At 37.9% G+C, this 16,884-nt stretch overlaps 2 protein-coding genes across 6 annotated transcripts; both read right to left on the bottom strand.

Annotated features, from left to right (window-relative positions):
• Window positions 1-5,068: 5,068 nt before the first annotated feature.
• On the bottom strand, window positions 5,069-8,769 carry LOC143182983 (uncharacterized). Of its 4 annotated transcripts, none has more exons than XM_076384333.1 (8): window positions 8,635-8,769; window positions 8,389-8,476; window positions 8,075-8,185; window positions 7,226-7,856; window positions 7,050-7,142; window positions 5,885-6,043; window positions 5,502-5,805; window positions 5,069-5,375 (listed from the first exon to the last, which is right to left on the bottom strand). In XM_076384333.1, coding segments are annotated over exons 1-8 (1,695 nt in total). In that variant the 5' UTR covers window positions 8,637-8,769. The 4 variants fall into 4 exon arrangements, with proteins under 4 accessions (XP_076240448.1, XP_076240449.1, XP_076240450.1 ...); XM_076384334.1 differs by having other exon boundaries at window positions 7,226-7,853; XM_076384335.1 differs by lacking the exon at window positions 8,075-8,185.
• A 1,268-nt stretch (window positions 8,770-10,037) lies between these two features.
• Window positions 10,038-12,195, bottom strand: LOC143183854 (mite allergen Der p 3-like). Of its 2 annotated transcripts, none has more exons than XM_076385610.1 (5): window positions 11,848-12,195; window positions 11,196-11,225; window positions 10,866-11,118; window positions 10,548-10,789; window positions 10,038-10,448 (listed from the first exon to the last, which is right to left on the bottom strand). In XM_076385610.1, the coding sequence occupies exons 1-5, from the start codon at window positions 11,927-11,929 to the stop codon at window positions 10,126-10,128; spliced, it is 930 nt and encodes a 309-aa protein (XP_076241725.1). In that variant the 5' UTR covers window positions 11,930-12,195; the 3' UTR covers window positions 10,038-10,125. The 2 variants fall into 2 exon arrangements, with proteins under 2 accessions (XP_076241725.1, XP_076241724.1); XM_076385609.1 differs by having other exon boundaries at window positions 12,078-12,195.
• Window positions 12,196-16,884: the final 4,689 nt, after the last annotated feature.

Raw genomic sequence — 16,884 nt, 5'->3', positions numbered from 1 at the left:
ACCCTGAAAATAAATTACGTTAAATGTACAGTCTCAAGTGGTTGATTCGCGCCATTTACCGATGGTTTTCTTTTTTTGTCATCGTCGCGATAGTAGATAGAAAATTACGAGACTTCATTTATTATTTTTCCTGTTCCTCGTTCTTCATGCACCTATCTCTTTTAAAAGCATAGGATGTCTCGACTTAAGTCTTATCTAACAAAGAGGCCATTCGACTCTTTCCTTGCATCTCGTCTCGAGAAAGAAAGAAATTGTATTCTTCTTCATCGTCTTCTATCCCGTCTCTATATTTCAGCGATATCGTTTTCAGTTTTTTTTAATAATCGCCTTCGAAGACTTAACAATATACGACAATGAACAGATAATTTAATAGGAACGTGTTTTTTATTATCAAAAATTCGTATGATCAGCATTATTGCCCATACAACGTGTGTATGTGTACGTGTGTGTATGTCATGTAAAAATTAATCTATATCGTCGCGATAGGACTGCATATTTTCCCTTTATTCTTGCTTTTTTCTTCTTCTTTTTTTTAAATATTTTCCTTCGTTTAATTAAGAAACTCCTTTAAAATTGCACGCTATTCCTACGATCTATTCACGGGTTCTTCCCTCTCTCTTCACCCCTTTTAAATTTCCTTTTACGAATATGTCTCTAAATAATGCAGTATATTCCATGTGCACCGTATACTCGGTCCTTTTTCCTCTCTTTTTATTCCTGTTCGTTCATTTGTTTGGCTAGACCACAAACATTCGTTACTGATCAAACAAAAGAAAAGAAAAGAAAGGAAAAACGCAAATTCAATTTCCCTTTTACGTCTGCGCTGTAACGAGGATAGGTTTCTTTCGTGGGTTATTTTTTGTACAAAAAGATTCTTCTTGTCTCTCTTCGAGCACGGACGAAATCTGTACACTCGTCTCTTCAGACTTATTACAATACTTATACAAAGATTTACGTATGTATATTTGCCTCGACACATCCGATCGATCCTTATCTAGACATTACATCCGATTTTCGTTCACATTCGCAGAAGGGATCGATGGATCCAGATGAAGATCGATCGTCGAGAAAATGCGCGCGCGCACAAATTGTTAAGCCGTCAGTCCTTCGAAAATCAACGCGTGTAATTGAAAAGAAAAGGGTCGAACGTTTTAAGGACACTAGGTATACTCTTCTCCCGTTTTTTTTGTTTGACAAAAATGCATACGTCGAAATTTCATTCAGCGCTTTATGTATAATTATACAGTATTTGAGCTGCTTGAATAATGACCCTGAAACCTCGACCCTGAGGTTCTGTATGACCAAGGAAAGATAAATACCGGTTTCGAATGTAACTCCGCAGAAAAAATAAATCCTTTCGTCTCTCACGATCAATTGCGCGAGCCTACGCATAGGTGAGGTTTCAAGAATCTTTAGGGTAGGTCAGGACCCGGCGAGGTTCAGGAAGACGCTTCCGGGGCGTTTTGATTAAAAATGGAAGCTCCGAATTTTCGTATCGTTCGCAGGATATTACCTAAGAGCGTAGTAAAATTGCGAGGAGCTACGTGACCAGACATGTATGTACAAATTCGCGATATCTCTTCGAGTGCCACGATCGTGATTAACAAATGTATCTACAGGGATTTTCACACGCGATGAATGTTAAGCATTTTTCAAAATCGTTTCCTTGCCAATTGCTTTAAGGTGGACCTATGTTTCATTCAATGGGATCTCATTCAATAATGGCTCCGTATCTCCTTCGACAATTTCCGCGACGCAGTCCCTAAAATTACTTATTCGTCTAGTACTTCGTACTTACAATTCTCCATCGACCATCCCATTGGCTGATCTCTTAGCGTAGGTACAATATACATATAAAAGTGCGTTTTCTTTCGAAAAGAAAGGGCTCGAGGGCATCTCGTTACAAATATCTAATTAACATAAGTTCTCGTGGGAACGTATCGCTCAAAACAATTGGAAAATCACCTTGAAGGTATTCATCGGCTATTGTTAATCTATTATTCACAATTTCGATGCAAAGAGATAAAGCTTCACATCTTAATACTATTTGATATAACATAACGTGGTGTTTTTATTAAATAGTTAGGGCCTTTAAAGTTGAATATGAATAATTATGTCCCCTAATTCGGTGATTTTCTAATTATTCTGAGCGTTTGATTTTAAAGGTGTTTTCGTACAATTTCGTGTCTCGAAATACAACGAAGTATAGTAAACGCAATCCATTCGAAGACAGCGGATTAAAGGCTACTCGTTTCGTGCTTTCACTCGCCAGATCGAACGAAAGTGAGTCGCTTCGTAAAACAATAATCAGAGCCCTCCCCTTCGACTCAGGGACATCGTACAATAATCGATATTTACAAACTCTGCTGGTTCGAAGGTACAATTTAAGCGAAAAAAGAAAGGTGGATCTGTGTTCCAGATACCCTGACCTACCAGTCGATATTGTATAGCTTTTGCTACACTGAGAATGGTACGATTGAAAGCGGCTGAAGTTTCAATTTAACGATTGCGTTCGGCGCAAAGAATTCCGTCGATCGCTATGGTCTCTAAGATGAAGGGTACGATTGCACTGGTAAGCTGAGAACAAGCGGCCAGTCAGTCTTGTATAAAGAAGAGAAATAGAAGTCGCGATTCGGACAAAAAAAAGAATGGTGAAATGAAGAAAAACTCGGGCGTGAGGGGGAGGGAACACTGATAAGAAAAAGAAAGATCTAATCTAAATCGAAAATACTGTAGCAGGTATTATGACCACATTAAAAGTAAATTAAACGTAAATAGCATATCTTTATTTTTACAAGTGTGTTATAGCGATAAAACAAAGAAAATCCCCAAAATCCCCAGACTCCTCGCGAGATCCTCATCGGAACTGATTTCTCTATAATATGCACATGGTCGTCGATCACTTTGTGATCACGTATAATGTATGCACGTTTGCTATGCCGTTCTCTTCCTAATACTTCGCGTGATTAATAGTTATACACTGTATAAAAATGAACGATCTCGGGACATCACCGAGCCATTATCTGTCCCTCGTTTAGAATCGTTTATATTACGCTTATTCTTTTCGTTTGTATTTTGCAAACGGAATAAAAAATAATTGCTCGACTCTTTTGCGAATACTGAATAGATACGTGCGATGATCTTACGATCATTGTCTTGAATTCTGATCGAAATAAAACAGCGAAGATTGGAGATTAAAAAAAGGTCGAAAAGTGGAAAGAACAACACGAACTCGACGAGGATACACGTAATAATATCCGAGGAACAGAGCGGTTCTTTTCTTCGAATGGCGTAAGTGCATCCTAAACCATCGTCGATACCACGGATCACCGACCAGTCGGAGCTGTGACATCGTCGATGTTTACACAGGGCGTAACAGAATTATATATACACGATCAACTGGTTCATAGAACTCGATAAAAGCAACAAAAATATTTGAATAATCTTAGGTCGCACAGGTTGCTAGACTTGTATATTCGTCTGCCTTACAACTGATTAATAATTGATCATAAATAAGTCAACTCAGAATAAATTAGTTTCACCATGATTCTACATCGATTAAGACCATCTCCTTTTACGAGCCTGGTTACCCAATTAATTTTGTACGTATAATTGCGAAAGACCCTGTGCAGTTATTTCTTATTACAATCGAATCGATATCTGATTCACCGTTATTCAAGAGTTTTCGAGCGACAGCCGTTTGGCGTACCGTCGCTACCCTAACAATTGGGGATATAAAAATTAATCATACGCATTATGTATAGATAATCTAGTCAGCTATTTGCCGTTTACAAACTAGCAACTATTATTCTTTTTTAGTAACTGATATTCAATATAGTTCACGGCCTTAAAATTATAAAACAGAGATTAGTCTGCCCGTCGATATTCACTATTTATTATTGCAGCTCCGGTGAGATAATAAATCTTTTCGTCATCGTCGCGTGAACGCTTTTACCGTCATTTTTTTTTCTTCTTTTAATAACCGTGGTCGTTGTTATTGCAATAACGCAATATTCCATTTGTTATTGTTATTATTCTGATCCCGAATGACTGGACGGAAGAGGGCTCGCTCAAATCGCGATATCATCTGTTCCGTACCACGATTCCGTCTGAACGTAGAAATGGTTATGGAGATTTATGTTTCTTCCTTTTTTGTACAGTTACTAATTCCAGTTAGTTAAACAATCGATCGATCATGTAAATTAATACTAATTTCTTTCCATCTAATTACGTTCTACTTAGATTATTAGAAAGGGCCGAGGTTCAGGCATTTTTTAATCAATCCTCTATTACGTCGTTACTAAATTGATCTAACAATTCATGGTTTGTATTAGGACGATCAGTTTTTCACACGATTCTTGTTTAGTCGAGATTGACTTAAAACAATCACGAAATTACATTATTTCCCCTCTCTCCTGGAATTAATTGGGCGATGTGTACGGGGATAGTCGAAATAAACTGATAATAAAAAATAAAAGCTACTCTGACATTCAAATCAATTGACAGAAAAGCAATACGTCGTTCAAACAAGATCGTTGTTTGATACGAGTATCAATCTCTCCTAAACAATATAATATCTACCTCGAGTGAGAAAATATAAACTATAAGTTTTCATCTGCAAGATTTTCTCGACTCGACGACTACGGTCGGCAGAGAGTGTTCCGATTTTTCACGAGCCCGACTCTTCTGAGTTACGTTTCCAATTTGAAAAACTACTCACTCGCGCAAGATATATCGCTGAGTCTTTCAGATATCCATTCTCTTCCTCGTACGTTTCAATTTCAGTTGCCACCATAAAATATCATCCCGACAAAATCTGAATCAACACGAACGAAGTCACCGTGTCCGCCAGTCACTCTGGAAACTTGTCTCTTGCCGAATGTTGTCCACGTCTTTGTTTATTGTGTACGGTTTGCACGCACGTGTGTGTGTATGTGTGTGTGTCTGTCTGTTACGTGTATATATCGCGTTCTCAATTATTAATTAGTATTTGTTTTTCGTTTAAAAAGGTTAAAAAATTAACCTTTACCAGCCTTTACCAGCTCCTGACAGGTATTCTCTAGCTGAATCATTTAGGCTCTGGGAAGGTCACCTGACACTTGTAAACTTCTTCGAGCATTACCGCTTGCCCTTGACCTTGGCTGACGGTTACAGGAGTTGTGGCATTCACCACGACAACCTGTTGACCTTGTTGCGCCTGTTGAGGCTGCTGCTGCTGCTGTTGTTGCTGTTGCTGGTTGCTCGCGTTCGCTTGCTGTGCGTTACTTGGATTGTTCGCGTTCTGATTCCGGGCGGTCTGTCCGTATTTCTCGTGAATTGCACGATGACGCTTTAATGCAAAACGATCGGAAAATCCGATCTCACATATGTCACATCTAAAAACGAACAAAGTATTTTTAAAACACTATTCATTTTATTTTTGTGATTGAAACGCAGCGATTGTTTTTTATAGAGCTTTTCTGAATGATTTCTGATGCATTTAATTATAAGTAACACATTACCTGTGCGGTTTTTCACCGGTATGAACTTTCGCGTGATTCTTCAGATGTGTAGCTTGGTTAAAGGCCGAACCGCATATATTACATCTGTAAGGTTTTTCACCGGTGTGGATTCTTCTATGATTCCAAAGAGTCGAATGTCTGGCGAATGTTTTTTCACACACTTCACACTGATAGGGACGTTCACCAGAATGAATTCTTTCGTGGTTCTTTAAGTGGGGACTTTGTGAGAACTGCATACCACAGACACTACATTTGAATGGCTTTTCACCAGTATGCACTCGTCCGTGGTTTTTAAGATAAGCAGCTATAAGAACGAGAACGAATGTTTTATGCGTATGTTGTATTTTTTTAAATTATTTTGTTTCAGTTTTTCTTCTGTTTACCTTTTGCAAAGGCCAAGCCGCAAACTTCACATTTGAAAGGTTTATCTCCAGAATGAAGTCTTTTATGAGACCACAGCGACGAATATCGAGAGAATGTCCCATCACATACGTTACAATGAAATGGTTTCTCTGCCTGGTTTTGACTGTTCTGTTTGCCACCTGGAAATAAATAGACAACCAGATTGTTAGTTGTCCTCAAAGGGTTAGATCTAAAAGGTATGAAATGATTCATCAAATGTTTTGAAGAATGTTACACATTGGATTGTGTATGGTTCCTTTGGGAGGTGGTTTTGGTTCTTGATACATCCAAAAGAGAAGTTTTATATATCTATGTAATACATAATGTATGCACGAAATTTTTGTTTATTATTAATATCACATGAACAATCAAACATGCAGCCTGTGAGATTTAATATCGCAGAAAATGAAATACAAGGTATAAATTTTGAGTTTGATGGCTTTGGGTAGTTACATTAACGAATAAACTACGTTAAAGGCATTAAAAAGCTCTTTTTTCAACGTGTACTATGAAATAGGAAGGGAATAGAATAGTAAAGTGAAACTGAAAAGATTTGAATACCAAATGTTAACTATTAACTCGTTTTAAGTATTTTAATTACCTACAACAGCATGCAATTAAAATTGAAAATAACTTACTGTTATAAACTTGTACTAAATACTTATTTCTTTTTTATGAATACTGAAGACAAATATTATTTAATTTTGCGAGGAGTTAGTTTTAATGATTATAATCTCATGTGAAAATTCTATAAGGAATTTGTTCATATATCATAGCTTCCGAAGTATAATATTGAAACCTATATGCCGCGCTTTTTATGGCTTTAGTGTTTCTGACTTACTTCCTATGATGATGCGGCCTGTTGCCTTGCAGGCGCCACACTTTGCGAGGGAACTGATTCCAGAACCTAGCTTATCTTCGTCTTTACCTACCATACACCATCCGATGTACGATCATGATAGTAATGAAATGAGAGAAATAGAAGAAAGATGATACATGATTTAGGAAGAAAAATGTTATCTCTATTATAACAAACCAAAAAAGAGCTTTCCATTACTTCCATGCTTGAAGCAAACTATTCTCTACCTTCCAGTAAACATTTTTCTTCAGTCTGTATGATGCATAGCAATGACGATCCCTACTTACCAATAAAAATTATTCCTGTACCATTACATTTGTGACACTTGGTGACACTGGTAACACCCCTTCGTTTCACAGGATGATGTCCCGGTTTTATAGCTGGAAACATGAATTTTATGTTTAATATTCACGAAATTTTGTTTATACTCGAGGAAAACAAAAAAGAAAACTGTGAAACATACTTTTTTTAACTTTAGTAGGATGGTGTTCACAAGGGTCCTCACTACCACAATCTTCACAAATCTGCACCTTTGGCTTCTGATGCATATTTGTTTTATGGCTCTTTAATTCACCTGGCAATGCGAAGCATGCTCCACATACGTCACAGGTGTATGGTCTCTCCGGTGTAGTCGCGACAGTAACTGTTGTTGGCGTTTGTACAACAACTTGCTGTGGTTGTTGTTGAAGATTACTAGGTGTTGTATTGTGAATCCGTTTGTGATGATTCAACAAGCTCATGTGTCCAAAGACCAAACCACACATGTCGCACTTGAAGGTCGCATTAGTGGCGGCGGCAATGCTCATCTGATTCAATAATGTATTATATCCGACAGGTTGCACGTCGAAACGGTAGCAACCTTTATCGTCGGTGGTGATTGCACCGATTGTGCTCACTGCGTTCGTTTGAACTTTTTGGAGCATATTAACATTGTAATAGAAAGGGAACTCTGCAGTGGCAGATTGTTGCTGTGATTTGTCCTCCTTCTTATCTGTCGTAACATACATCTGTTGAGACTGCTGCTGTTGCGACTGCTGACCCTGAGCAGTCTGCTGCTGCTGTATTTGCTGTGGGTCAAACATGGCTGCTTGCTGCTGAAAATGAATATAAAATAATTATTTATCGTACTGTTGCATTCAATGCACTTAGTACAGAGACAGGTAAATACATTATGTTTTAAGAAATATATATTGCTACGAAAAGAAACGAAATTTAAGAGGCTATTTTATAAATATTGCAAACGCAATGTGCAATTATATTATTTTATTACACGTAGAAACCTATCTCTGTGAATACTCTAAAAGTTAAGAACCTGTCTCTGATCGCCGTAGCTCGAATTACTCTGCTCCGTCTGAGTGAAACTATTAGTTTGCTCAGTTTGAGTAAACATGGAACACTTCACTGGTTGCTCAATCGGTTGGCTCTGTCAAATAGTAATTATTGTTAAGTATCACAGCAATCGCATTGCTGCTTTCAAAACACAATCAAGTACCGCAAAGCTATGTTTCAGTCAACGTGCTACATACGCTTGTATACGTCACATATACAAATCAAATAAAAACAAACAAATATCAGCCGAGAAAGATCGTTTCCTCTTTAAGTAACCATAAAACGCAGTACAAGTACCTGTTGTATCTGATCAGGACGGGTTGTGTTCAACCACACCACGTTGTTGCCATTTGATTCTAGGGCCATTGATGTGTTGCCTTTGACCCTGCACAAATCATTAGGCGATAATATTAGAAACAAATAGGCTTCGATACGATACCTCCAACCTGGACTAGAGACAAGACTCTACCGAATACTAAGAAACAATCCTACCCTATAGAAACTTAGGGACCAAGGGTCAAAGCATAACCGCGACATACTCACATGTGATAGTCTACACGGGCGCCGCGGGTTACATGTCTGCCTGCCAAACGGATGATCTTTTAGTTGCCATGACTGCGGCGCGGAGTGCCGCGCGGCTGGTCACACTGTTTCCTGCTGCTCGCGATACCTAAGCAACTGGTCCTCCTGTATCGTTCTATGCAACATCCGAAGAACAAGTTTCTCGTGTCGGTTGGGCCGTGGTCGCGGCTAGAAAAATCAATGGCGATCGATTTGGAGCTTGCACCTGCTTCGCCTACGTTCGATCCCGCTAAAATGTACGCCAGTCACGGCACCGTCGAAATCCAGCTCCTCGTGGATGCCGCAATTATCGGTTCCGTGTTACACGCTTGTCAGTGGGCAGCGTTGACCCGCGCAGATCATGTCGTCCAAGCGCGGTGGCGGCTGCGGCGACTGATGCACGAAGCGCGGGTTTCTCGGTCGCATAAAATTTGGCGGTAGCTCGCCGCCGTACGACTGCTCGCGTTTTCCTCCCCAAGTCAGGTTGGGCCACGTCGCCGCGTACCGTGGCGTGGCTCAAGATAGGCCGATGCGCGAACAACCAGACCGAGCACCGTCAACAAACTCCGCGGTAGCCATTACACGCGACGAGGATAACAATGGGCGACACGAACGCGCGCTGCCTCCGATGCCTTTTTCCGAAGCGTTTTCGGCCGCCTTCCGTGAACACAGACTCGCGTCTCGCGTCCCCAATCTGGGCACACAGGCCTCCTAATTAAGCGCCGCCTCGTGTGCGCTAGCCTAACTAAACTTCTCACGTTTTTGCTCTGTTTTATCGATAACCTAGTAGAAAGCAATGTTGAGATGGGAATATATTTACAGTTTTATTTCTCATGGGATCAAGGTGAAGCACTTCTTAGGTTGTAATTAGGCATGTCTGCTAGAGCGCTTGTACTTATTGGTTTTGTTCGGAACACTCTATAAGTTACATAAAATGCTTGGATTCCAGGGCTGTGAATTGTTGATTTTTCGTTTACTTTGTAATACTTATAGTACTAAATATCAGCAGAATCTCATTAAACCGCGACAATGTTGCTTTGCATTGAACTCTCTTCTTTCGAATGAGCCCCTTTCTAGTTTAAAATCTTTTTATAGAACGACGAAAAATGTGTTTTCATAAATCCATGTTTTTCTCTAACTTTGTCGGTAATATCGCCTTTCTGCTATATCAGAGCTTAGGCCTTTAAGACCCAAAGTTGTATAAGCGCACAGTTCACTTGTTATTTTTTTTGTCTATTCCATTTTTTTATGGTATTGTTATGAAGGAGTGTAAGTTATAGGATGTATATATATATATATTTCCATTTTTTAATGACGTTGTTTACGTATTTTGGATTGCAATGGATTAAGCGGTATCTCATTTAACAATGACGTGACCACTGTCGTCCGTGGCGAAAGGCTAAGTATATTTGCTTTTTTTATTTAAATTATTCAAGTCAATTGCAAATTAATATTACATTAGTATTACAGAAACTAAGCGTCTGGCCAGACAATATCTTCTATCCAATTTATGTAATGTGCAACATTTGTATAGAGTCCAAAAGAATTAGGCACTGCACATCCTGATCCACTGCTGGTGACGCCTACTACATGAGCAAGACATGCTTTTGAATTCTGTATCTGTAGTGGGCCTCCAGAATCTCCTTGACATGTATCTTTCTTAAAACCAGTTTTAAGATCTGCAGCACAGAATATGCTTGCTGTAATGTGCAATAGGTTGTGATTTTCTGAACAGTTTAGCTGGTCAATTATATTAAGTTCAGCCTTTAACAGTTCATTACTGGGTTCATTTGCCCCTGTAAGTGCATGGCACGTTAAAGTATATTTTCTTAAGAATATTTATACAATGATAATATTTTAATAGTAAAAGTAATTCACCAATATTTTGTATTTACCATATTCAATGAGACCCCAACCAACAACTAAACCTTTGCTAGGGATATTGTATTGTTGATACAAACAAGCAGGTCTTATGTTATCGTTAAAGCTGATAACTGTACTTAATTTTGCAAGAGCTATATCGTCATATATTTCACCATGTTTATAATATGGATGGCGTGTTATATTTTCAATTGTAGTTTTTATTCCATGCTGAGTATCTCTCAAATCAAGAATGCCTAAATATGCATCTATTGGACTTTTGTGAAATTATGTATAAGTGATATATACTTTTAAAAATAATTCATATAAATTTATGGAACGTAAAATAATACCGTTTTTCATAACGACAATGTGCAGCAGTAAGTACCCATTGTGGTGCAATCAAACTACCACCACATATTTGTGGTCCTGATCGTAGAGCAACTAAGTGAGGAAACTCACCACGAATAGCTTTAGTACCTCCAACAACAAGTTCATTACCACGTATACAGTCTTTAAAGTGTGCTTCAATCAAATTTGAACCTGAACCAACCAATGTGGATATTTGTGTTGTTTTTAAAAATTGTTTTTCATATTCTTCACATTCTAAAATATTAAGATTATAGATTAATATGGTAACTATACTGAAATAGTAATTATTAGTTTTATGTAAAAATACTTACTATTTTCTGACTTTGATTTTATTTTTATATCTGTAATTAAAATAATTACATAATTATTCAAATTTTAGTCACAATTTATTATTTTTCAAAAATTCTAACTCCTTGCTACTTTATCATGATAGCTTTTATCGTGTAGTACCCTGCAAACTGTTCCACGAATATTGTTTTTTTAATTTTCGATGACATAATCTACTGTTAGTTTGGTACAAGGTCGTGGATATTTTTTAAAACGGAATCCTACGTTTTTTTATATCCTTATGCAACACGACAAAAACGAGTATAATAACTATGTCGTTACGATCATTTTATCTCGAGATATTTCTATCTAAAAATTAGAATCTTAAAGATTCACGCTGCACATCCTATTACACTGTTTGCATTTCATTGTACGACTATACAACACTTTCATTTATATTTTATTGGCAATTTTTAAAATTATGAATGTTCAAAGTGGTCAAAAATCAGTATTGGATTCATAGGAACATTAGTGTACTATGTTTGAATTTTCTGTTAAAAACTACAAATAAATTACACAATGTGTTTCTACTTTTGAATACGTCTGTGTGTATTCGTTTTCCCGCTAATTTTTTTTACCAACATAAGTGTGCGCTCAAGTTCGCGTATACCGTATGTAAATTAAAAAGTAATATACCTGATTCTGAGCTCTGGGACGACACAAACGTTGCGGTAAAAAATAAACATGATACAGAAAAAACACAAATTTTAAATGCCATTTTTGTAAGCAACGCAATCTTTTCTCGTACTTGAATAAAAGAGAACGAAAAAAAAGGAGGAAGGTCGTTCCATCACCGATTGATACCAGACAGTAGATGTAGGCATCAGCAGAAAGACGACACAGCCATCAGCTTAATGGATACGTACGTAAACTGCATAAACTGGATTTACAGATGCGGGGATTGAAACTACAGCGGGAGGGGTTTGAGCGAGGAGCTAAAAAGACAACGCATAAAACTGGATTTGCTCGTGCAGGCATTTAAGTCTTTAGCTGGAAGAATTCCACGGATATTAGCCGTCTTGAGCTACAAGCATCAGTGCTGCCATCTGTATAATGTCACGCAGATATTTGACCTTCAAACTAATTTCTCGTCTGCAGCCTTAGCAAATATCATGAATGTTAAGTTAGCAAGTTAAGATCCTGGGAAAGAATGGGAGGGGACTGTTAACCGATACTGCTAGCAGCGGCAGAGAAAAACGCGAAAAAAGTCAATACGAAGAGAGATGGAAGGAGACGAATAATATGAGAAATTGAAGACCCGGAAAGTGAAGAAAAAAGCGCGAAGCGGAAGAACCTTGAAGAAGAAAAGTGAAAGACGCAATATTTAGAAAAAAACAAGAATAAGTGGAGGAGACAGGTAATATAATAAAATAGCAGGAAAAATTATTCTCGAATACTCGTCTGAACCTTAGAAAATCGTAAGACAGGAGAAGAAATTATTCTGTAACTGTAAAATTTAAAAAAAAGCTATTTTTAATGTTTTTTTTAATAATTCCGTTTTTATATGATCAGTGATTAAACGTATCGATTCAGAAGGCCAAGTTTCCAAACTATGAAATCTTTTATTCAAAATCTAAAGAAAGACAAGAATCGTTTATGCAGCCTAGAAGTTAAACGAAAAAAGAGAAGAGAACAAAGTAAAGAAAGGTACGATCGTTGAATGCGAACATTTTTATTGAGCTACGCTGTAAAAAAATTCGAGGCGATTTTGTTTTCTTCTTTTTTTCTTGCTCTCCCTATCTCTCTCTCTCTCTCTCTCTCTCTCGCTCTCTTTTTCTCTTCTCTCTCTCTCTCTCTCTCTCTCTTTCTTTCACTTAGATTCTCTCAGACTCTCTCAGACTCTCTCAAACTCTTTCAGATTCTCTCAAACTCACACTCTCTCTTCCAGACGAATTCTCTCGTTCTTCAGCTTGTTAACAATCACTGCCTTGATTAGGGGAGTGAGAATAAAGACACTCGTGTAGTTTTATTTAATCGGAGGGTGTTTGGTGAAGAGCAGGAATTGATTCAGGGGGTGGTACAAAAATTGCTTTTTTTTTTCTCGCACACATTCTCTCCTTTCCTCTCATACTCTTCCTCTTTCACTTTTACTCACAGACACAAAAATACACAGATGCACACAGGCGCGTTTATTTTTCCCGCTTCATCCCTTGCGTTCGTCTTCCCTTTTTTGTGTCATCACTCACCCTCCCACGTATACACCCTCTTGCTCGCTCAATCTCTCTCTTTTTCTCTCCCTCTTATTCGCCGACCTGTTATCACTCGTGCTTCCCTCTCACACACACTCTCTTTCGGACAAATTTTCTTGTTACGTGTTACAAATCAGTGCGCTCACCGTTTATAATCGATACGATCCAAGATTATGACATATATATACAGAACAATCTTAAATTGCGTAATCTGGGAAAAACGCGAGTAAATTCATCTACCGCGGGTAGGATTTCATCTCCTTCTTTTTCTTCTTTGGTATTCCATGCTGCCTTTTTAAATTTATTCCCCGATTTATTCTCTTACCCCGTTTCTGCTTTTTACAAACGAAATACGTATCCGCGACGGGTGATCCTCGACCGTTCTATTTCGATCTGTATCTCTCCTTTATTTTTTTTCCTTTTTCCTTAACGATTGGTACCGGTTGAACGTCGATTATTCGAGATGACGTTCTTGTGACTGACAAACGATAAGAACAGTACAAATAGATCATAATAAATATTTAAAAAGATAATTCGTTCACGCACTGATACTCGTAAATCGAATAATTGGTTTGATCGCGATCGAGTAACAATATGACTAGAATATACATAGCTAATATTAATTCCAAACAAATGTTAGAATAACACGCGATAACTATATGAAAAATTACAGCCATTCGTATTTTGACACTTTCAACGTCAACTTCTAACGATTCAGCGACGTCACGTTCAATCAGAATTTCTAAAAATATTCACTTTCAACGTCGTCTTGTAGTCTCCAAATCGTAGCACTTGGAGTGAATTTATGGCAATGTAAATTGTATTAGACTATCATGGTAGATAAAGTCGATAGAAATATAGCCAAGATTCACTTAAGTAAAATAAATTAATATTAAACGAGCCACCTTCGAATAATCGCGATTGGCAGATACTTGGCGCAAGAGAGTACAGACACTTTCCTTATTTTTCTTTCGTTCGAACAAACAGTTGTTCTTCGAGGAGCACCCCTGACGGAATTCTGTCACACAGCCTGGTCTAGACGACTTAATCTCGGTCCTGGCACGAATCTACCTCGAGCAACATCCTTCGAACGTCCCTCAATCCTTTTCCCCGCTCCCCTTCTCTCTCCCTCTCTCGATTGGCCGCGGTAGAATTGAAAAGCGAGAGGCAGCTTCGATTTTAAAAACGGATACATATATGAATATATGCACAGTCAGTCGCACGAGTCCGCTTACGCGCTGAACACGATGTAAAAACCTTTCAATACCAAAGAATCGTTTTATTAAAGCCGAAGAGGCTATACTCCATAAAATCTCGATATTTGCACGCGAGCTGGATAAGGAAATGAAGTAGGAAATGGCAGCAACTACCTTGAGTTCCCTCGAATCTTGATATAAATTCGAGCCACTCGGTCGCGCAATTATCGAGGATCTAGTGATAAAGGTGTTAACAATGTTCGCAGAATGATAGCTAGGATATTTGTATGTGCGATGTTTGTGACCTCCTGTTTCTTTACAGAGCGTCTTTCATTTCGATTCCTTCAGTGTTGAACGCAGAAATCAGAGTCCATGAAATATAGAAAAATGTAGGAAATATTGAAAGATAAAACACAGTTTCTAACATTTAAATAATGAAATAAGTCTTCCATTAGATTCCGATTCTCCAATTTTGTGTATGAGAAAAGAAATTTTCATAAACATTCACAGTCTATTTATCATGCTATTTGTCATGGATCATTCCGTCTTTCCTGTTCTCTTCTCTGATATCGCAAAATTCTAAAGGATGTGCTCGTGGATTTTTGCGACTGACTGTATCTACGCTGTATTATCATCGATGATAAATGCGCGGTTCGCACGTTTCGTTTGTCGTTCGTCCCGGAAGTGTTAATCGAGATAACCGAAGCCATTCGTGCGAGGACTGCGGTCCAAGAAACGTGTTCGCTCTCCTGTTCGCTGGAAACGACGAAGGACGAAGAGCACGCGAGCAAGCTGTTGCTGAGTTCGTGGGGTCGTCAGTCGTTTTACAAAATATCGGCGATGGAACGTGACACCGACTCCGACCGACGCCGAATTCAGGAACAGTTTGGTTAATCAGAACTGAAGGATATTCCGCGATCCTTGGAGGAATTCGATTCGAACCGAACGTCTCGTGCCTCGATTGGTTTAATCGAATTCTAAAAAGTTTGCAAAAATTCGATGTCAAGAGGGTACGGATATCGAATCGTCGTGACACGGAACGTCATTTCGCGAGATTGCTTTTATTTGTTTATTATACTTTTGTTAATGATACGATGGACGTGCTTTGGTTTCTGTCGTTAATCGAACTCTTCTTCAATGGAAACGTTGCTGCTTCACTCTCGTCACGCCTTCGTCGATACATCTGTGGAGCGGATCTCGAGAACAGCGGTGGTAGTCAGCTTTTTTTAATTGAAATGATAGACGAAGGAGAGACAAGAGGATGTGCAAGAAATTGAGAATTTGGCTTGAATTCGTTGCCGATTATTTTATGATAAAAATGTTGCCAGGGGTTCTCTCGGAATTAAATTTTGATTACCATAGTGCACTTCTTCTTAGATGTTCTGTATTGATTAATATGAATTTTATAGTCGGTTGTTAAACGAAATTAGTATTAACATATTGACAGTCGGTGTTTAGTCAGTGAAATTTTATTTAATATCATCATTATTGTACAATGAACACTTAAAACTATTTAAAAGTCATGTAAGAATTATTTTACTATTCCAAGAATAAAAGGAACTTTATTTTATTTATTAAGAAAATGGGCAGTTCTATTGTTAAAAAAGTGCAAAAAATGTTATGTCCTAAATAATGGTGAACATTTTTTAAAAAAATATCGAATGAAATTGTGTGATAAGTTTAGCACAAGCTCTATTATAAACAATATATTAATTATTATAACACAGAGTCTAACGTAATTTAGATTCAAATTCATTTATATAATACGTAATACAAAATGACATAAAAAGTTCGAATTAATTCGAATGATTTACAAAACACTGAATTTTAGCATCGGTCACAATTAAAATATTCACTCTTACGGACTAATATATCAAAAATTTGCAAATATAACAAGTTTCAGTTGCTTTAGAAGAACAATTCTTTTTTTCGTGTATCAACTGCAATTTTCTGAAATGTAATTTTGCTTTACCGACTGTCAACGTGTCAATCAAATGAATTCATCATTGTACTTAAATTCTGCGAAAAAAGAAACGACTAGAAAAAACAGGGAACAAAGGTGAACGAGAAAATCAAGTTCCGACTAGCCACTGCTGTCCTCTTTTCTGGACCATGTCGAACATCCGTTTTTTAAAGGACAATTGAATCCCGTGTACCGTTTCGCCGTGTACCTAAGTGCGAAAATCCACGTGTGCTGCGTGTACTACTTGTTAGTAATAATCAAAGATAATTCGCTATCTGTAATTAAAAAGCTGCTTCTCATTAGCGCTGCGCCGCTGCTCCTCTCG

This window comes from Calliopsis andreniformis, chromosome 9 (assembly GCF_051401765.1).
Source record: "Calliopsis andreniformis isolate RMS-2024a chromosome 9, iyCalAndr_principal, whole genome shotgun sequence".
Lineage (NCBI taxonomy): Eukaryota > Metazoa > Arthropoda > Insecta > Hymenoptera > Andrenidae > Calliopsis > Calliopsis andreniformis.
The sequence above is the reverse complement of the archived record's forward strand: the minus strand, read 5'-3'. Positions and strand labels throughout refer to the sequence as shown.